At 60.1% G+C, this 21,099-nt stretch overlaps 1 protein-coding gene across 5 annotated transcripts in view; it reads left to right on the forward strand.

Annotated features, from left to right (window-relative positions):
• The window catches only part of ARSG (arylsulfatase G), a 43,337-nt gene extending 22,559 nt beyond the window's left edge, over positions 1 to 20,778 (forward strand). For 3 of the 5 annotated variants that reach the window (XM_041123968.1, XM_030016191.2, XM_030016190.2), the window contains exons 2-12: positions 1,374 to 2,137; positions 2,450 to 2,637; positions 3,556 to 3,603; positions 3,684 to 3,795; positions 4,114 to 4,251; positions 6,982 to 7,178; positions 7,840 to 7,920; positions 11,256 to 11,364; positions 15,998 to 16,118; positions 20,004 to 20,094; positions 20,420 to 20,778. In XM_041123968.1, the coding sequence (XP_040979902.1) occupies positions 1,941 to 2,137; positions 2,450 to 2,637; positions 3,556 to 3,603; positions 3,684 to 3,795; positions 4,114 to 4,251; positions 6,982 to 7,178; positions 7,840 to 7,920; positions 11,256 to 11,364; positions 15,998 to 16,118; positions 20,004 to 20,094; positions 20,420 to 20,754 (1,617 nt within the window). In that variant the 5' untranslated portion in view covers positions 1,374 to 1,940 and the 3' untranslated portion in view covers positions 20,755 to 20,778. Of the gene's footprint in view, positions 1 to 1,373; positions 2,138 to 2,449; positions 2,638 to 3,555; positions 3,604 to 3,683; positions 3,796 to 4,113; positions 4,252 to 6,981; positions 7,179 to 7,839; positions 7,921 to 9,712; positions 9,838 to 11,255; positions 11,365 to 15,997; positions 16,119 to 20,003; positions 20,095 to 20,419 lie in introns of all 5 variants that reach the window. The other 2 variants (XM_030016193.2, XM_030016192.2) reach the window with 2 other exon arrangements.
• The last annotated feature ends 321 nt before the right edge of the window (positions 20,779 to 21,099 follow it).

Raw genomic sequence — 21,099 nt, forward strand, 5'->3', positions numbered from 1 at the left:
GGGTGCAGAAGGGGAGCTGGGCTCGCGCGCTTTGTTCGGGCAGAGCTGCGCAGCCTCTCCTGCAGCTCGGCCCCCTCCCGCGGCTCAGCCCACCGCCCCACCGCATCCCGCCCCCGTTAATTAACGTCCCGAGAGCTCTGAGGCCTTTGGATGGAAGTTTATAAATTGACACTCTGGGCTATGAATTATGAATGGAGTCACAGCCCTGATCGCTGCAGTGCTACGCTGACAGTCCTGAAGCCGCTGATCTGAGTGACAGCCCAAAGCTTTTAAAGATGTGAACGGCAAAACCTGGGAATAATTCGCTTTGCCAGCTACAAGCTTCTTGGCCTACAGATGGGGCTCATCGTATTCCCTCTCCTGCCTCCTCCTGCCTCCTTCTCCTCTTTTGTTTTCCAGTATTGCCTTCTGTCCTCACCCTCCTGGTTTGTCTTTGTGGATATTGTCCTTCTCAGCTGTGTTGACCATCCCATGGGAGCTGTGTCTTCCATGGCGCGTTCCTCCCCCAAGGTTGCTGGTGCCAACTGGGGACATCAGCTGCAGCACTGGTCCCAGCCGGGTCCCGCTGGTCCCCTGGCCGTCCCCACCTGGGCGCAGGTCCCCGTGCAATCCCCACAGCCAGCGCAGAGCTCCTCACGCAGGGCTCAGCGGGGTTTTGGCAAATCTCTGCGACTTCATCTCACTTTGGCCATAACTTTGTGCTCAGGACGTTGTGTTTCGTGGCTCCCTCTCGACCATCGGTCTTCGGGGTATTTGTCCTTGAACGTCTCCACCACTGGAGGCCAAATCCTGCCCTAAGCAGGTGTACGAACCCCCAGATTTCAAGTGCTGTGCTTAATCCTGTAAGCCCAGATGTTTCTGGGTTTTATTGCCTTCTGGGTTTGCCCGAATTCCCGCATTCTTGCCTCCGGGAACGGCTCCTTCCCAGTGCCCGATGGCCGGCAGCGGGGCTGCTGCCTGCACGGGCTGCGCTGCCTGCTCTGACCCACCGGCAGGACTGGGGCAGCGTGAACTAAATTTAAAAAATGAGCTTTAGAATCTTGTCAGCTGTTACAAATGAAGGCAAGGCCCTGCGCGTTCCCCCTCCTCCAAGTGCTGTGCACCCTGCAGTGCTTGGGTGGGAGGGCGAGAGCCCTTGGCAAGCCGGGAAGGATGAGAGCATCCCATGGGAAACCATCCCAGCCCAACCGATGGATACAAGAAAGGGGCACTCATCATTTCCAGTCCTTTCCAGTTGAGCCACTGTGAGCCAGGCAGCAAAAAATACAACTTCAAAGGCAAAGTCTCGGTGTCTGGATAAGGCATTCTGCCCCCGGGCTGGGATGCGGGAGGGCTCCGGCAGGTCATGATTGTGTCTTGTTTCTTTTGCACAGGAGATGCTGTAGCAGCGCAAGGTGAAGGACAGACTGACAGCCACGGCAGTTATTTCTCTGCCTGAAGCAAGGGAGGCCGACGCTTCGGTGAGCCGAAGAGCACGGTCTGCAGGGAAAGAGACGTTTGTCGGACGCGAACATCCCCCGGCTGCGGTGAGGGGAGAGGAGCCGCTGCCACAGATTGAGCACACTTCTGGAGCGAAAAATACCGCTTTGGTTTGGTGTCTAATTAGATATTTACCAGGAAGGAAGGAAAGTTAAAAATAGGGTGACAGTGACTTCAAAGGGTGTTTCTGACTTCTAAGAATAACACCTTTGCTGGCGCTGATTTCAGGAATATCAGTTGGGTGCGAAAGACGGAGGAGACGTTGCAGCTCGGTCGGTAGCTAAGGGAGCAAACCTGGACCCCCCGACCCGGCCCCGCGGGAGCAGCTAAGGAGGGGACGTTTGCATCGCTGCGAGGGCCCGTGGAGAACTCCGCTGCACCCGTGGGGACCCAGCGGAGGGGGTTTGGGGAAGAAGAAGCCGCCGGTACCCCGGCGCGGGTCGGAGGGGACGTGTGGCATCATGGGGACGCCCTCTCCGCGGGCGGTGCTGGTGCTCGCCGCGGCGCTGGCAGGGCTCTCGGCTCCCCGCGCGGCGTACGGGCAGCCCAACTTCATTGTCATCCTGGCAGATGATGTGGGCTGGGGGGATCTGGGGGCCAACTGGGCAGAGACGAAGGAGACCCCGCATTTGGATGAGTTGGCTGCCGAAGGGACAAGGTAACGGCTGTCCCCCCTCCCTGGGTCTCTCCAAGCATCCCTGGTTACTCTGTCCCACAGCAAAGGGGAATTTCCTCCGTGGGACTGGCAGGCAAAGGGATTTCATTGACGTGGTTTTGGAAGCATGGGGAGGGCGGCCAGAGCCCGGTACCTTGGAGTGCAAGTCCGTCCGTTCCCACTGGGACGGCGAGCTTCATCCCCCGCTCCAGACCCTCATCCCTGGGGCAGAAGGGGACACGTGCAAGGCAGCAGGGATGGGGCAGCATTAGACCACTCAGGGGCTTGCGAGCGAAGGGTCCTTTCGTTTTCTAGGTTCGTGGATTTCCACTCGGCCGCGTCCACTTGCTCCCCATCCCGTGCCTCTCTGCTCACGGGGCGTCTCGGCGCACGCAATGGCGTGACCCACAACTTCGCCGTCACGTCGGTCGGCGGCCTCCCCCTGAATGAGACCACCCTGGCCGAGGTCCTGCGGGGGGCTGGGTACAGCACAGGGGCTATAGGTAACGCCTGCCGTGCCGAGGGGGCATCCAGGGTGGGGAGGTGGCGGGGGGGGGGGGGGACGAAGACGCCCGTGTCCGTCCCTTGCGGAGGAGGTGCTGCAGGTAGTTAGGTGAAACGCTGGCGATTAAAAGTCTAAAGGATCACGTGGGAGAGATTTTTCACATCCCCCTTGGCTTTCGCAACCCCGAGCTTAAAATCTTCATTTTCAACCATACGATATTGCCTGAAATTCAGGCCTGCTCCGGTTCTCCATTTAAGCTCTAATTGCTTCACCTCACAAGAAACGCGCCAGGTTTTCCTTAGCAAACAAGACTGCGCACAGCAGCTCCGCCGTCCTGCATCCCAATCCGGTGCGATACCACCGGTGCCGGCTGGCAGCGCGGTGCCAGCGCGGTCGGTGCCGCTGGCCCCGTGGCTTTGGGCACCCTCCCGAAACCGTGGGTCCCCCCCAGCCGGCGCGAGCCCCAGCTGGTAGTGAGCCCTTTGCACCTGCAGCTCCTGTTGCTCGTTTGTGCACGTTGCGCTGGCAGAAAAGCCCTTGGTTTCTCCTTTGCCCCGTAGTTTTTGCAGTTCTCCCTCTTGGACGGGTGCAAGCACATGCCGGAGGTCAGAGGATGAAGCTGGTTGTTTGGGAGGGGTTAGAAAGTCATCTCCTCTGAAGACAAATGCATGAAAGAGCCTTTTAAGGCTGGAAGCGGTCGATTTGCACAGGCACGAGATACCCTATGCATTTTTTCTGGGTTTCTGCAAAAGAAGAAAAAAAAAAAAGGCGTTCTTGAAACACAGCCAGCACAAACAAGTAGCCTTTCTTCTTGCTAGATTAAAGCCCCCAGCACTGCAAGCACCTCGTGGGTGATGGCAGGCGGTGGCCGTAGCTGTGTTAACCTCTGAAATGATGTTCTGTGGCTTCCACGCAGGCAAGTGGCACCTGGGACACCACGGCCCCCATCACCCCAGCTTCCGCGGTAAGGGCTGCGCCGGCAGGGACGAGCCGAGCATCCCGTGGTCGACTCGCCCCCGCCGACACCCCTCGCTTGCCCCTTAGGTTTCGACTACTATTTCGGGATCCCCTACAGCCACGACATGGGCTGCACGGACACCCCCGGCTACAACCTGCCACCCTGCCCGCCCTGCCCGCGGCGTGGCGTGGCTGCCAGGTACGGGGACGCGTCGGGGGGGGGTTCGAGTGCCGGCACTGGGGGGTGGGTATTTGCACGGGTGTCCCCAGCTCCGAGAGCTGCCCTTTGCTGCGGTTTCCTCCCCTTATGCTCTGCGCACCCGTTTTTTTCCCCGCCATGCATCCCGCAGCAGGGTGCAGGTCGGGGAGGCAGGTCGGTCCTCAGAGCATCATCCCCTTGCCGCTCTCTGCTTCGGCTGTGCCTTTCCGCAAAGCCGGGAGAACAGCCGGGCTCCGTGCCTGTTCCAACACCGGTCCCCGCTCCAGTGACGAGCGTGGGGTGGCTTCTTCCCAGCAGGGTGGCGAGGAAGGACTGTTACACGGAGATCGCCCTTCCTCTCTTGGAGAACGTCACCATCATCCAACAGCCCGTCAACCTCAGCAGCCTGGCAGCGCGCTACGTGGAAGAAGCAGCGCGGTTCATCCAGCGGGCGAGGTGAGGTGTCACCCCCCTCCTCCGCCGTCCCCTTCGCCGGGAGAGCTCGTGGGTCGCTGCAAGCATCTTCTGCATCAATGGTGTGATGCTGGGGGGGGGGACGGGTGTTGCCCCACGGTTCTTGGGGAGCAGATTTGGGGTCTCCGTGGCTCGGCTTCCCAGCCCGCTGGAGGAGGGAGAAGCCACCGAGGTTGTCACCGGTGTCCTGCAGGGCTCACCCTGGAAGCCTTTTGGTGCGTCTCCTCTAAACGGGTTGTGCGTGTGTTTAAAACCACCATTTACAAGGAAGGTCAAAGCCTCTGAGCTGGGCTGTGCCTCCTTCCTGGGGGTAACGTGCAACGAGATCCTGGCTAGCAGGGATGGGAGGGAGGGAAACGCTGCCGTCCGTCTGTCCTCCGTCCCTCTGTCGTGGCGGTGGCACGGGGAGAGTTGGCGGTGGAGGTGCCTCTGCGGGTTCGGGGTGCCGCTGGGGCTGCAGGAGCGGGCGCTGAATGGGTGCCAACGGCAGATCTGGCGGCGGGACCAGAACAGCACCCAAAGGTGCTCAAACTCAGCTGTATGTGAAGTTTGAGCCATTTTGGGGATAAAGTGCTCCGGGATCCCTGGGCTTCAGGGTCTGCCTTCCCCAGCCGTGCAGGGACACGAGGAGCCCGGGCGTGCTCTTCCCTGAGGAGCAAAGCAGCTCGTCCGAGATGACGACCCCAAAGCCCTGCTGACGGGTTGTGTAATTTTAATCCCTATTATCGGCGGATTATGAGCTGTGACTTTGCAAAATGCCTCCCTGCAGCGCGAGGAAGGGAAGCGCTGCCGGGCAGCCGTGTCCGAGCCCATCCCGCGCCTGCATCCAGGGATAACGCAGACCCGGGGAAGGGGCCACGGCGGGGGGGTCCTGCGGGCGTGCTTGGGGAAAGGTTTGTGTAACGGGGGCAAACGAGGGGCTGGGCAGGGAGCAGCCTGTGGGGAAATGGTTCCTTATAAGCCTGGGTACTGTTTTGCTCGCACAGTATCTATAGTTTATCCCCTTCGGGTACCAAGAATGGGCCGCAGTGTGGCCCGGACGCGCGGTCGGTACGTGTGCCCGTAATGGGGCTGGAGGGTACCCGGGCAGCGGGCGGCAGGGCAGCAGTGGTCCCTCCTCCGCCGGGCTCCGAGGATGCTGTTAGGCTGTGAAACCCGGCAGGTGAGCTCCAGGTTAATAAGAAAAACCTTTAAACTCCCAATAGTATTTTGGGGTTATCTGCGTTCATGGAGAACAGGATTAAGCAGGTGCCTGCCTTTTCTCTCCTTCTCTTTGATGGCTTATTCCAGTTTTCCTCTGCCTGACTCATTCATTACGGGGCAACAAAAGAACACCGGATTTGTCATCTCGGTGTTTTTTTAACCAGTCACGTCAAGGTTGAGCAATTCGTGGCGGTGAGACTCGGCTCTGTCCGGGACACTTAGAGCACAGTGAACATGGGAGCAAAAGTCAGGGCTATTTGTCTTAAGTTATTGATTAAATGTTTGCTCAATTTTCGGGAGAATTCTGAAACGTCGATGCGAAAATCAAGCGGGATGTTCAGCTGAACGCCGTGGTCATGAGTCCGTTTGGACTCTGGAGCCCACCCGGTGCTCCCGGGTGGGATGCGAGCCGGGAGAAGCAGCTTTCCCTGCTCCGGGGTCTCCGCCATCCCAAGGGGAAAGGTGCCGCGCAGCCTTTTGCAGCGGCGATTTGCAAGGAACGCATCAGCACCCCCTGACCCCGCAGCGTTTTGCAGGGGCTGGGCAGGGTACCCGGGGCGGGGGGACGCAACCCTTCGTGGGGCTCCAGCGCCGCTGGGGAAGGATGCGGCGGCTCCGGGTGGGATGGGATTTACTCATTTCCCATCCCCAGGTGGGTGACGGGTAAAGGAAGGAAACGCCGAAACGCACGTCGGAGGGGCCCCGAAAGCTTTCTGGAGGCAGCGATGGGGTGGCCGGAGCCGGGCGCGTGCGCGGGCTGGGACACGTCCCCGGGATCCGGTCCCTCCCCGCCGCTCACCATCCCACCCTTCCCCTTGGAGGTCCCTGAGGAAGAGCAGGCCTCGTTGGAGGAGATAAATATAGCTGTAAACAAGAAAACAGGACGTGTCCTCTGATGATTTAAAAGCAAACAGGCAGCGGGACAGCGCGCGGCGAGCGAACGTGCCGCGTTCCCTGTCCGGGGCTGCTCGGCAGCGCCGAGGCCGCGCTCAGGGTCGGCGTGGGGCTGGCTCATCAAAATCACCGTCGGGGGTCAAGCGCTTGCTGGGGAGGGGGAGGAAGGGCCAAAATGGGCCCCGTGAGAGAGGGGAGGGAGGCGGGTGGGTGCCAGGGGTGCACCGACGCGGGGCGTTCGGCTGGCGGCTGGCACGCCGTTGGCCGTGGGACGCTGGGAGATGGAAGAAGCGCGTCCCAAATGGGAGGACAGTGGACAACGGGGAGAGGTTTAAGCAGGAGCAGGGGAGAAGCGGGTCACGCTGCACCAAGCATCTCCCCTGCGAGGGGAGAGGATGCTCGGAGCGTTTGCAGCCGGCTGATGCACACAAGGAGGGTTTTTTCCCCCCCGGGAGCTGCGGCGGAGGCAGGGGTGACCGCAGGGGTCCCGGGAGAAAGGCCCACCGGTCTGCGTCCCCAGGCTTGGCAGTGCCACCGCCTTGGTGACCTCCTGCCGCCACCTTCCCCTTCGTCGACCCGGCTAAAAGTAATAGTATCCCCCTCTTCCTTGCACAGCGACAGCGGACACCCCTTTTTCCTCTACCTGGCACTGGCCCATATGCACGTCCCGCTGGGGGTACCCCCGCTGCCGCCCCCCGCCTCGGGCAGGGGCATCTACGGAGCATCCCTGAGCGAGATGGATGCCTTGGTGGGACGGATAAAGCAGGTCGCTGACAGCCACGGGAAAGGCGACACGCTCCTGTGGTTCGCAGGTACGGCAGGAAAAGCGGCTGCGGTGGCTGGGGGTGATGCCCCAGGGATGCGCGCGGGTAGCGGGGAGCAGGAGCCGGGTTTGTCCCTTTCCCTCGATGCTCCCGGCTCCTCTGCGGATGCGGAGCCCATCCGCAGTTGCGGCCGAGCCGCCCGGGGCCGTCGCATCGCGGGGACGGGGGTCCCGGGGCTGCTGCGGCCGCTCGGCCGGGTGCCCCCCCCCCCCCCCCCCCCCCCCCGCCTTCGGCTGCAAGGCTGAACCGGCAGGGCCGTGCCTAATTAAACTGCAAATCCTCGTTCATTAAGAAGCCCAAATCCGCTCTCGCTGAGCAGCCTCCCTAATGAGGATGTCTTGCTCCCGATGACAGGAACCGCTCCGTTGCTCATTAACGCCCGAAGCTGGTGGCAGCCCCCCCCCCCCCCGCACCCCAGCTCTGCTCCAGCCCCTCACCCGCGACTCGGGCAGCCCCAGCCCTTAAAAATAAACTTTTAGAAATAAAAATAAATAAACCCACTGCTCTCGCTAACGTAGGAATGCATCACAGAGGTGGGAAGGAAGGATGGAGGGGTCACTTCTCCTCGCCCACCCCCCATTGCGGAGCTGTCCCCTCCCAGCCCCACTGGTCCCAGTGTCACTCGTGGGGACGTTTCTTTCTCTTGCAGGTGACAATGGCCCCTGGGCACAGAAGTGCGAGCTGGCGGGACGCCTGGGGCCGTTCGTGGGGGCCTGGCAGAGGTGGCGAGGTAACCTGGCAGCGTGGGGGGGGGGGGTCCCTGTCCCAGGGGGGCTGGGGGGCTGCTCCGCCAAGCCCTTCGTTGCCCACTGAGGGGGATATGGGGAGCATTTCATGCCCCCCCCCCCCCCGCCTTTCTGCTGGCTGCTGCCTTGAAGACACTCCAGAATAATTTTTTTCTTTCAAGCAGTCATGTTTTCCCCTAAAACTGCTGCTGGGGGCGGGGGGGGAGCTGGGGCCCCTCCGGTCCCTGTTACCCCAGAGCTCGAGGCGGGTGGTTGCTGGTTTTGGAGACGGGATGCTCTCACCACCCAAACACCGGGGCCATCGGCTCCGGCAGGGTCTCGCAGCCCCCAGCCCCATCCCGCCCAGAGGAGAGCACCCGGCAGCCCTCCCAGTGCCGCAAGACTTTGCTTTTCTTTCTCCCCACCGTTTTGGTGTGTTTTTCTTTTTTTTTTTTTTTTTTTCCCCTGCCTTTCCTCCTTTTCCGGCCAAGCCATCTGCTTGGTGGGTTTATTTCAGCCAGAGCGGCCAGAAGCATGCATGAGTCAGGCGTTTCCCACTTCTGCTTGTATTACGCAGTGTAAACGCGCGCCGGGCTCGGTAATTCTCTTTGCTCGGGGTCAGCGGGCAGGGAGCGGTGGCGGAGGGGCCGCGGGCAGCAGTGCCTTTTTCCTCCTCCGCTTCCTGACACCCAGGCGATGCGACCGTGGCCGCTTCCCTGGGCAAAATCTGCCACCGGGCTGGCTCGCTTTCCCATTCCCAGAGCCCTTCCTTTGGCTTGCCCCGGGATGAAATCGTAACCTTAATTTTTTTTTTTTTTTTTTTTTTTTTAGTAAACAAACCCTGCTGACGACCTGGGTTGCTCTTGAGCAACCGACGGTCACAAGCCGGAGCAGATGGTACAGGCAGTCCAGCGTTCGGGAACAAAGCTAGGAAAACACAGCCCCTTTCCAACCTCTCGCTGCCCGGAGAAAACACCCCAAGCCCCGGCTATCGCGGGAGGTTGGGGAGGAGATCGGGCTGGCAGGGCTCTAGGAGCTGGCTGGAAATACCAACCGGGATGGATGACTTCTGAAATCCCTTCAGCTGATTGTTGCACGGATGTTTTGAAAGCCAGCCCGGCGTTACCGTCTGCTGCCGGCTGGTCTAACGCTGCAAACACCTGCCTGCGTGGGTGCTGGGTGGGTGGGATGCTCGGCCATCCCATCCTGGTCCTGGGACATCATTCCCCAGCGGGGAAAAGCCCTTTGAGGAGGAGGAAGGCAGAGGAGGACGGGCTGCTCCGGACTCTATATGTTTTGCATAGCTTGGCGTTTCCTTTTAGGGTCCAACCCAAATTCCAGGGATGTTTTCCGTTGATTTCGGGTAGTCACTGGAGTCGGTCCTCACTGGCAGAGAGCAGCACGTCCCTGTGTTCTGCCCCACTTCTCTGGTTGGGGAGCTTCCCGCAGCCCCCAGCCTGCCCCAAAAACCCATCTCCCACCTCGGGGACAAAAGCCCAGCAAGGGGGGGGTGCCGGGATGGAGATGCGCGTTTCAGGGATACGATGCTGGCTGTGTTTTGAGGCAGTTTTGGGAGGCTCCGGACCTGGTGTCCCCGTGCTGAGGACCTGCCGTGTGTGGCAGGAGGCGAACCAGGGTTTTCATCCCAGCGCGGGAATATTCAGTTCAGCTTTCCTGCAAAGCCGTGGCCACCACGGCTGCATCATCCCTGCTCTGGAGAAAAATCCCTGCTTGGGTTTGGGGTGTTTCAGCCCCGTTTACTGCCCAAAGTGCTAATGTGAGCTCATTGACGGGCAGCTGTGGTGTCCTGCCCAGCCAGAGGTACTCGGGTGGCTGGAGGGAAATATCCACCCGGTGTCCTCCTGGAGACCCCCCGACCACGCGTGGAAAAGCCCTTGAAAGGCAGCTGCCTTCCCGGGAGGGTGAGTTATTTAATATATGTGCGGAGAGGGGGATTGATAGTAATTGCTATAATTGCTATAATTTCCTAGGGTGTCTGAAGGCAGGGGAGGCACCGTGCTTAAGCCGTAAGTGATGTGTGCTGGAAGCGCTGTTACATTTCCAATAGCCACAAGAGACCCTGGTGCCGGCTGTGTCCCACCGCCTCAGGCCCCAAAGAGATGTTCACTGGGGGGAAACGCCAAAAGTTAGGGTCAGGAGTGGGAGAGATTGGGGATGTGCCTGGCCCGGAAAACCTTTTCCGAAACCTTTTCCCTGGACTATTCCTCATGCTGCCGGCACCGTGGCATCCGCGCCACACGTGTCCTCCTCCGCTCTGGCTGCTTGGGTACGGCGGCATCGCTTGGGAGAGCAGGATCAGCCCAGATGCCCGGAGCATCAGGCGGTGACTCCCAAAGAGGCCGGGGCTGGGATGGGGACCGGCACAGGGACACGGAGGAGCGGGGACGTCGCCTCTCTCTTGGCTCTGGCCGGAGGAAATGGCTTTGGGCGAGTGCCGTTGCCATGCGCACGCTGAAAGACGAGCGGACAAAGGCTGCGCCTGGGAAGTTTGCTTGGTGAATTGGGTTGGGATTCTCTGTTTGCCCCATTCCCGGCCCCTTCCCCCCCCGCAGCTGCCTGGGGCCCTTTGGGCTAACAGCCAAAGCGGAGGCTCTCTAACACCCTTCCACCCGTTTCGATGCTCAGGACTCCCATTTCGGTGCTCGGCACCCCCGTTTTCTTGCTCGGCGTCCCCATTTTGTTGCTCAGCACCCCCATTTCAGTGCTCGGCATCCCAGGTGGAGGAAGGGACCGAGCAGCTTCTCCGTGCCGTGCATCTCAAACCCAAGGGCGGAGCAGGGACGTTTTGGGTGATGTCAGGGAAACAACTGAACAGGTTAATTAGCCAGCGGGAGGGTTATCAGCAGGGTGGTATTTTTAATGAAGCTGATTTCCAGCAGGCTCGGGGGCTGTCGGTGCTTTACCACACGGAGGGCAGCAGCCCGCTTGCACGGGCCGTTGGCAGCCCCTGGCATAAATTCCTACTTTACCCACCTGCTCCATATTCTCATCTGACATCAAAAGTGGAAGGAAATGCAGCGGCTCTGGCAGCCGGCTGCGTTTCTCATTGCTCGCTGGAGCAGAGGAGAAACACAAAGCAGTGCCAAACTGAGCCCCCTTTCTTTTCCCTTTCCCTATTTCTTTTAAAAACTCCCGTAACTCTTCTCCCTCCTCTGACCCAGCTCCCTCTGCAGCGAAATCATCCTCCTTTGGGGTCATTTACTCCATCTCTGCCTCCGAGTCGTTCCTTTCCCAGGGAAACTTGGGGGTCAGGAGGTTTTCCCATCGACGCAGAGCTCCCGGGCAGCAGGATGCTGAGCGCTGCCCTTCTCTCTTGCAGGCGGGAGCTCGGCGAAGAAAACGACCTGGGAAGGAGGGCACCGGGTGCCGGCACTGGTGTACTGGCCCGGCCGCGTTCCTGCCAAGCGGACGAGCCACGCTCTGCTCAGGTAGGAGCCTGGCCGGATCGCATCGGGGAGCAGGGCGGCCCCTTTGCCCCCGTTTGGAAAGACCCACCGTCCCCGCGTCGGGACTCAGGTGACGATCTGGATTTTGGCAGCAGCAGCTGCCCGGGCTGGTTATTGCCTGCCATGTGCCAGCCTCTACTTTTGTCCTCTCCCAAATCCGTAAGACTTAATGCTTCAGCAAAGAGGAGTTGAAAGGGCTTTTTGTGAGGCTGGTGGATTGGCGTTAGCAGCCGCCGGGCTCCGTGTGCCTCCTGGCCGCGGTGGCTGAGTGCCTCCCGATAATTAAAAGATGACGATGTTCTCTCTCTCCACCAAGAAGCAGGCTTAGGCTTTGTGGTTTGTGAATGGCTTTATGTGGAGGAGGGTGCGGTTGTGGGAAAGGCTGGCCGGAGAGATGGTGCTTGCAATCAGCGTAGGATGCGGCCGGGCTGGGACGTAGCGAGCGACTTTTGCTGTTTCGGGAGAGAGCGGAGGGGAAGGGATCCTTCTCCTCGCCGGGGAGCTCTGCGCTGCGGAGGATGGGGTGGAGGGGTCCTTATTGCAGCAATATTGCACCTCTGCATGCGGCAGTCGCAGCTCTGCATGCGGCAATCGCAGCTCTCCCTTGCAGCAATTGCACCCTTCTTGACAGCCCTCCTTTGCAGCAAATGCAAAAGCAGACGGTGGGATGGTGGAGGTCAGGGTGGTGGGGACCGGGGTGGCGGGGTCGGGGGGGAGTTGCTGGGTGTTGGGAGTGTCCCAGCTGCTGGAAGCAGGTCCTGACTGGTAAGCCCTGGGGAGGCACTGGGTGTTTCTAAGATCCGTGAGATAAGCTGGAGCTCCTTACGTGGCCTGAGGGCAGCTCTGGGAGCTGGATTTTTGCAAGGGGGGGGAAGTTTCAAGGCGTGAGCTGGGGGCCTGATGTCTGGCAGAGGGGATGGGGTGCATGCAGCACCCCTTGGGTTTTGTCTCCAAACCCTTCCCCTCCATGGCTGGGTGATGGACCGACCGCTGGGACGTGGGGCAGAGCTGCCAACCCATGCCCGCTCGGGCAGCCGGGGCAGCGCCGCGCAGGATCAGTGCCCGTCCCCATCGCCCTGTCCCACCACCCTCGCCCCGCTGTGCACGCTGCAGCCCTCCAGCCAAGCCCAGGCATCCCGTTTATCTCCTTGAGGACCTTATCTCCTGCATTTCCCAGCTCCAGTCCAGCAGGTTGGACAGCTGGAAATCTAGAAAGCCGGCGGCGTGGGCTGCGCTGCATGCTGGGCGCTCGGGAAGCAGTTCTGCAGCTCCCTGGGAGTCACAGTACTCCCAGTGACCTCCCCAGCACAGCCCAGCATTGCCACGGGGCCATGCCCGGCTGGTGCAGGATGATGCCCGGCTAGCACAGGGTGATGCTTCGGCATCAGAAAAAGGCAACCCGCTGTTTGGGAGGCAGCGCAGAGCCAGCACGGGGGACGCATGTGATGGCTCATGCTCAGAAAGGCATCACCGCTGTGGCCCCGGCCGTGCTCTGAGCTTTTGGGCAGGGGATGCGGAGGGATGCGGAGGGATGCAGTGGGATGTAACGGGACGCAGGGGGCATGGGCTGCTCACTGCTCGCGGTGCCTCGGGTCAGGAGGCTTTGCTTTACACCCAGAGTCACCCTTGGAGACATCCCTTGAAGGACAAGCGTGTGCTGGGTTGGCTTCTTGCTGCCCTCATGAAATAGGGTGGTTGAAGACTTGTCCCTCCCAGCTGATGGGGAAGACCAAGAAGCTGGGGAGGGAATGAAATCTGCGTGCAGATGTGGCTGGGAAAACTCTGCAGAAGAGAAGGGACCTCGATCCGGTGGGATCCTCCGGGAAGGGCAGGGGCTAAGCGAGGGCAAGCGTTAACCACCTGCATGAGCCTCCTCCTGCCCCTGAGGTTATGAAAATGTTGACAGCCTTTGCCATCCAGCTCGGGAGAAGAGCCTGCGCCTTGCCTCTTCCCGGCATCGCTTGGCTTTGCGTCCGCCCTGGTGCAGGGAGTGGAGGGGTGAGCGAGGGTGAGCGTTCCCCGGGGGCTGGGGAAGCTGAAGCCAGCAGAGAAATGCTGATGCATCGCCGTGGACCTGCACCTGCACGCTGGTTTCTGAAGAAAACTGCCTTGTCGGCTTTTCTTAATTACATTTAATTGTCGGAGCCACCCGCTGGGCTTCTGCCCTTCCCTGCCCCAACCCAAAGTAGGGCACAGAAGAAATAGGTCAGCGTGGTGGTGAAGAAGAAGCAAACCGCACCATCCCGGCTGCGCCGGCGGCACGGGGCTGGGCAGATTGGGCAAGCCGGTTGGGGTGTGGGAAGAGCTGGTCCAGCTGCCTGCAGCTGCCTGCACCACATCATCGCGGGGCCAGGGCAGCACTCCCTGCTGCCGTCGTGCCCGGGATGCCCATCGCCGGCGCAGATCCTCGGGCAGCGGGCAGGCAGCTGCCCGTCCCTGGGCCCTTTTCCCTCGGTGTTCAGGGTGGCAGCAGGACGCTGGAGTGATTTTATTTATAAAATCTCTTTTGGCCTGGGCAGGGGGTTGACAGCGTGGCTTGCCCTTTCCCTGCAAGCGTGGCTTCCCCAGCTTGGCTTCCAGGATGTGCCTGCTGGCAGGGCATTTGCTTTGCTGCCAACTTTGACCAAAATCCTATTTTTTTCACGCCTTTTTCCGTGGGTTACATCTGCTCACGGCCGGGGGATATTTGACCGCCTCTGCCCTCAATCGTGTTGTCCTCCCACCTCGGTGACGGTTTCCAGCGGTCCCATCCACTGGGTCGGGGTCGCTTGGTGCAACCACGCAAGCTTCCGCAGGCGCCGTGCTGGGGGCCAGATCCTGAGGGTGCTGAGCACCCATGGGACCATGAGCATGCTGACCGGGGCTTGCCCCGGGCTACCATTTCGGGTGGACCTGGGCTGACCTCCGCGAGGTGCGTGCGAGGGATGTGCCTTGCCTTGGGTGCAGCGGGGAGCCAGAATTTTTTTTCGGCGCCTCCCGGCTCGCCTGGCCGCTGGGGCCGTCTCCGCGAGCGTGCCGTACCGGGGCTGCCTCTCAGCAGTGTTTGTTCTTATTTGTTCTCTCTGTCTCTTAGCAGCTAAATTAAAACTTGTTGAATGGGAGCACCGGGGGCCCTTAAGCCCTGGGCTTTTTTCTCTCTCTGCTCACGCAGCCGCCATCGCGCAGCGGGCAGGAGAAACGCGGCGACAGGACCCCGGTGCCCCCCGAATTGGGGGACCTGGTGTTTTCGACTCCTCCAGCAATTTCCTTGCCCCAACTGACTCCCCTATTCCCCCTGAGCTGCTGGGACGAGGGTTTTGCAGCCGGAGGAAACCGGGCTGAGTCCTCATCGGATGCTCAGCACCGGTGGCTCTGCCCCGGCTCATCAGCTCCTGTACCACGGCCTCATCCCCGGGGTGGGGGGGACGGGACACACTGTGATGTGTCACTTGGCCACACCGAGGTCCCGCTGTCCCCCGGGGCTGTGGGACACCCTTGGAGCGGGATGGCTCCTTTTCGAGGTGTGGGGTCACCCCGCGTCGGCGAGAGGGAGGGATGTGCTCGGTGGTGGCAGGGAGGGGGGGGGGACACACACCCGCGGACACTTGCGCCTCGCCGCAGTGGGATGTGGGGGGCGAGGGTCAGACGTGGGGGCCGCGAGCCGCCGTCCCGCTGGAGTCGAGCCTGGACCCCGCTGGGCAAAACGGCCGGTGGAGGGGGAAGCGCATCCCCAGGGCGCACGAGGGGCTGGCGGCGGGGCAGGGTGATCCCCGTCCCGCCCCAGCAATGACTTTGCCGGACCCCCGGTCCCTCCGCACCGCAGGGATGTGCCGGCGGGTTGGGAATCGCCGCGGCCGAGCTCTGGCCCTGGGGTAGCGGGTAGCGGGCGGGAAAGCAGAGGCTCTCCCTCCCTGCATCCCGACGGAGCCGGAGGGACGTCGGGTCACCCGCTCTTTCCCTGCGTCCCTCCGCACCGGGAAGCGACCCAGGACGAGCCCTGAGCGCTCTTTTGCGGCTGAGGCCCCTGAAAAACCCGAGAGGTTTACGGTGGAAATGCTGACGGGCGTTTTGGTGGGAGTGCACAAAATAGCACCGCTCTCATTTTCCATTCTGGCTGCGACGGCTCGTGCTGCGCCATGCAAAAGCGAGACCACATTTTCCTGGGGCGACGGGATCTGCTGTCATTGGCGTAAAAAGTCCCTGTGCTAGCACTTTCTCCGGAGGGTGACCCGCTGCTTTTCCCGGGGTGGGGGGGACAGGAGGGTGGGAGGGGGCTGCCCCGCTCCCCACCGTCTCCCTGCTCTGCGGGTGCGGGATTTGCCGGGCGCGGGAGCTGCAGATCCTGGCTGAACCCGCAGCTCCTGGCGAGCAGCCGGCGCCGGGGATGGGAAGCGTGCGAAGCGAGGGCTCGCCGGGGCCGAGTGGCTGCTTGAAGCCGGTTTTAACCTTTTCTGCAGAGCTCGGCTGTTGGGATGGGTGCTGGGAAGCGGCTGCCCTCACCCCAAGGCAATCCCGTGCCATCGGCGCATCGAGTAACCCCTGCGGGCGAGGGGGCTGCGGGGTGTGCAGGTGGGGTTGGGGGGACCCTCCGGGGATCTTTGCTCCTTGCTCTGATGAAAGCCGCCTCTTTCCCCAGCACCCTGGACATCTTCCCTACGCTGGTGGCCCTGGCTGGGGCTGAGCTTCCCCCGAACAGGCGCTTCGACGGTTTGGACGTGTCCCCGGTTCTCTTCGGGTGGTCGGATGTGGGGCACAAGGTAAGGCAGAGCCACCCCCGGCCGGTGACATCCCCCTCCTGACAGCAGGTCCCACCGTCTCTGAGCTAAAACAGGTAAGTGGGGAGTGTAAAAGCTCAGAGACGGCGACGTGCGGACCCACGGGAGCATCATCCCCCCGGCCCGGAGGAGGAGAACAGCCGGAGACGGCCGGGTGCCGCACCAAAGCTGGGCTCGGGGTACCGGGGTAAAAGGGCTTTTGGATTAATGAAGACTTGGTTTACGCTTTGTTCATAAATCTGGGATTATAGGTGAAAATGGCTACGCGTGCAGCCTGGCGTGCTTCCCGTGTGCCGGCAGGGCTGTGCCCGCCATCCCGGGGGATGCCGTCCCAGCGCATCCTTGGGCTTGCCTGCCCGACACGGCGTGTGTCCTTTCCGATCGCAAAAGGTACAGCGGTGTGGGAAAGAAAAAGATCCCGGGGGCTCGGACCTAGTTGTATCTGCTTTATTTATCTTGCCAGATCAAGACATAACGAAGCCCTCCTTCTCCCAGCTCCCTGGCTGGGCAACGTGCCCGTTGTTACTGATGTTCAAGCGGGGCAGCCCACCCCATACCCTGCAGCTCTCTGTCCATACAATAGGAGCTGCTGACAGCTCCTTTAAGCCTAAAAAACACAGTTAGCAGAACAAGCAGTATGGCGATGCATTTTTCTGAGTTGCACAAGATTTTTGCAGAACCAAAAGAAAAAGAAAAAAACCAGAAGTGGCTTTAATACCAGTCCCACAGATAAAGCCCGATTTTGCTTTTAAAGTCCACCCTCCTGTGAGGACCACAAGCCAGCTCCCAGCAGGGATCTTGGATTTGCTTTCTGTGTCCATCAGGGTTTTGGTATTTGCTTCGTATTTATGGAACCCTCTGCTGAACCGTGAGATAAAGCGGGGAAGCGGATGGGATGCGGCCAGCGTGCTCCGCTGTGCGCCTCGCAATTAACCCTCTTCTCCTGCACGCGTGGTGCCAGGACGGGGGGGGACTGGTGGTTTGCTGGGAGCGATGGTTTGCTGGGAATGGTGGTTTGCTGGAGCGATGGTTTGCTGGGAGCGATGGTTTGCTGGGAATGGTGGTTTGCTGGGAATGGTGGTTTGCTGGAGCGATGGTTTGCTGGGAGCGATGGTTTGCTGGGAATGGTGGTTTGCTGGGAATGGTGGTTTGCTGGGAATGATGGATAGCTGGGAGCGATGGTTTGCTGGGAATGGTGGTTTGCTGGGAATGATGGATAGCTGGGAGCGATGGTTTGCTGGGAGCGATGGTTTGCTGGGAATGATGGTTTGCTGGGAGTGATGGTTTGCTGGGAATGGTGGTTTGCTGGGAGTGATGGTTTGCTGGGAATGGTGGTTTGCTGGGAATGATGGATAGCTGGGAGCGATGGTTTGCTGGGTGTCAGGGCGCGGTGGAGGGGCACGAGCCCGCGCCAGCCATTCCTGTGTGTTTCAGACCAAGGAATAAAGCCCTGAGCTGCGATGCACCGCCAGCTCCCCGGTTTTCCCCAGCATCACCCCAGCCCAGTGCTTTTTTTTGGGGGGGTTGTGCTGCAATCCGGGGTGAATTAACCCCTGTGGGGCTGGGAGCCGGGGCGGGGGGGCACAGCCGGGTTGTCCCTGCCCGTCCCGGCACCGCGAGCCAGAGTGGCATCCCCAGGGAATGGGGTGACCTTGGCGGGGGGGACACACAGCACCCGCCTGCTCCGGCCCCACGGGACGATCGGGAGCAAGCGCGTGTCCCCGCTCCCTCCCCTCTTGGCTCTCTGCCTTTCATCTCCTGCTAGCAACCCCCCCCCCTTTGACGTTACAGGGTTTTTCCTTGACACGAATCCTCCCGAAAGCGGTTCCTTTGCTCGCCCCGCCGCCCGGTTTCCGCACGCCGCCGACGGCTGCTTTCCTAATTGGGGTCTTTTGGGTGGCTGAGGCTCCCCGGCACGAGCTGCCGGCGGTAACCTTGCTCGGCGTCCCAGCCCGCTCGCTCGGCACCGGCGCTGGGGCGATGCCAAGGTCCTGTTTTGAGCGAAGGCTATTTACAGTAAAAATAAACACATCCGACAAGATGTATCAAGGGTACAAGTGTCAGACAAATAAGCTCTTTCCATTAGCTTAATGGCAGAGGGGTGTGCGCCGGCTCCCCGCGTGTTTGCTGGCTTGTGCAAACAGCCCAGAGCACCGAGTTCAGACAACGGGTTTTCTGGGGAGAAAAGGCTTTTTTTCCCCCTTTTCTTTTTTTTTTTTTAAATTAAAATAACAAAGTCACAGATCAATAGGAGGTTTGCAGACCTGGGAGTATTTCTTGAAAGGGCTCAATCGAAACAAGCTCCTTAATTATGCAGTAAATTATAATAGATTTTCTTAGCGTGGGGTTTTATGAGGCAGGTTTAGGAACGTGCTTGTTGGTAGCAGGGGAGGTTTGAGTGCCTTTACGCCGAGATGGCAGCATCCCAGCTGTGCTGCTGAAGGTGTAAGCAAAGCTTTAAGGGTGGAAACAGATGAATTGCTTCAGTTCCTGGTACCTTGGCTTCACGGGCCCTTGAATATTTGCTGATTTCTGCTTTGGAGCTGTTTTATTCTGACTGAGGAGTGTCAGCGTAAGGGGACTCTGTAGCAGGGGTTTCCTCCTCGCAGCAGGCTTACACTACACCACCTCTTCCACTTGAGACCCTTAATTTTTTTCACTGAAACATGATTTTTAAACCAAATTCCAGAAGGCGATTTTTTTTTTTTAATTTACCTCGCAATGGAGGGCAATAAGGAAACCGAGAACATTTGGAAATCACCCCCCACCCTGAATCCTGGCGTTTCTTGGATGAGTTACCAGCTGGCCCACCGAGACGGTGGCCGTGTCCGGACCAGGCAGTGCGGGACCGACTTCTCCGGGTGACCGAGCGGGATGCCCAGCGGTGCTGCGTGCCGGGGCAGGGCTATGCGCCGGGCACCTGCTAAGGCATTACCACGCCGATCAGCTGCGAACGCTGTTACTAAACTTGGCACCGCAGCTGCCTACAACTTCAGCAGATGTTTCTAATTTTTAGCACAGTGGAAATTTCTTGAATCACTTTTAAACTCAATTCCCGGGGAGGAAACCTCGAGTGACTCATCCCTCAATGAAGACATTGGCTCCACGGCAGATATTATCTGACAGATGAGCCCGCTGAACCGTCCAGCTCACTTGTCTTCTCACTCCCGTGTGCCAAAGCAGTCCTCCTGTGCGGATCAAGTGTCCTAAATACCGAAAAGGGAGAGATTCGACCCACCCTTCCCTTCTTACCCCCATTCCCTGTGCCGGGACGGCTGTTGTTAGGGAAGGGAGCGCTCGCACAGCGGGGTGAGTCAGCGGTGGAGACGGACCGGGAATGATGTTCCAGCACCTCACCTACCCGTGCTTCGCATGAGCTCACCCTCAGCTTGTGGCTTGCTGCTGGCCCCGGGCAACGGTTGGGCTCCCTTGGATGTCCCTGCCGCTAGCCCGAGCCGTGAGCACCGAGGGACGTCGGTGTGTCGTCGGCATGGGGCAGCGATGGGTGACGTAGAGCACCCGAGACCGTCCCGGCTCCGAAATATTCTGCCCTGCTCTGCTGAAAGCCCCTGCACCTTCGCGATCCCTTTCTTGCAGTAGAATTGGTCTGGGGAGGTAAATTCGGGGGGGTCCTGCGTGCAGGACCAGGAAGGCACAAAAGAGATGTCGGTGTTTCCCGGTGCCCTTGTGCTGTCAGCCCACCCTTCTGCAAGCAAAACTCGGTTGGTTGCTCAGAGTCCAGGGGCTAAATGGTGCCTCTAAATGTGTGCACGGGTGGGATGTGGTCTCGTCTGGGGAGGGAGTGGGTCTCACAGAGCCGGTTTTCTCTGCAACGGGCTGACGGGCACTTTTCTGTTCTTCCTTCAGGTTCTGCTGCACCCCAACAGTGGGGCAGCTGGGAAGGACGGTGAGATAGAGACGCTACGGCTGGCTCAGTACAAGGCGTTTTACACCACAGGTACTGTGTTCCTTTTAGAGATGGTAAAGTCTGGGAAAAAACTTCTGGACTTTTTGGTTCCCTGCAGATAGAGGTGAAAACCAGCTCAGGTTAATTCAAGCAAGAGCAAAGCCAGTGAGGAGTAAGTATGTGCCCCTCTGTGTCTGCGTGATGGGCTTTCCAGCTCGGGGTTGTCGGCCTCAGAAGCACTCTCGGACTAGCAGCAGGACCCAGGCTTCCAAAGCTGGGACATGGTGGGACTGGGCCACCACAGATGGGTGAGGAATACAGAGGCGATCCCGGTGTGGTCTAGGACTCCAGTGTTTTTCTCTTGTTTCCTCCCTAGGAGGGGCGATGGCTTGCGATGGGAGCATCGGGCCAGCTGAGCATCACCAGCCACCCCTCATTTTCAACCTGGCTCGTGATATCCAGGAGCAGGAGCCTTTGGACGTGGCATCCCGAGAGTATCAGGCAGTGCTACCTGCAATCAGCAGGGCTTACGCCCAAGCTCTGGAGGACATCGCAACAGACAACGTCTCGGTTGCAGATTATTCCAAAGACCCGGCCGCGACCCCCTGCTGCAACGCGCGGCACGTGGCCTGCCGATGCCAAGCGCCCGGCTCTCACGCGGCCGTGCTGGACCGTCGCACGGAAAGAAGAGCAACACGGCTTTGTCTTTAAGCAAATAATTGCTCAGGCTGCTCCTTTCCCGAGTCTGGTTTCTGTGAACGCGACTGTTGAGCGTTGCTGGCTCCAGGCTGGAGGTTGGCCACGGAGGAGAGGGATGGAGGCTGCGGTCCCCTTTGCTCCGTGCTGTGAAGCCGGGAGGTGAGTTAGTTGTGGGTCTGCGTCAGCACACGGAGGGTCCCCTTTGCTGCAGAGCTGGACTGTCACCCTGGCAGAGCAGGGGACTGCAGTACCTGGTGGCTCTGGGCACATGGAAGGAGACAGGCTTTTTTGTAGGGCTCTTTAGCTGAGAAAGAGCCAGGGCTTGGATTAAAACTACCTTCTGTGAGAGCTGGCTTT

The sequence above is a fragment of the Aquila chrysaetos genome, chromosome 5, assembly GCF_900496995.4.
Source record: "Aquila chrysaetos chrysaetos chromosome 5, bAquChr1.4, whole genome shotgun sequence".
Lineage (NCBI taxonomy): Eukaryota > Metazoa > Chordata > Aves > Accipitriformes > Accipitridae > Aquila > Aquila chrysaetos.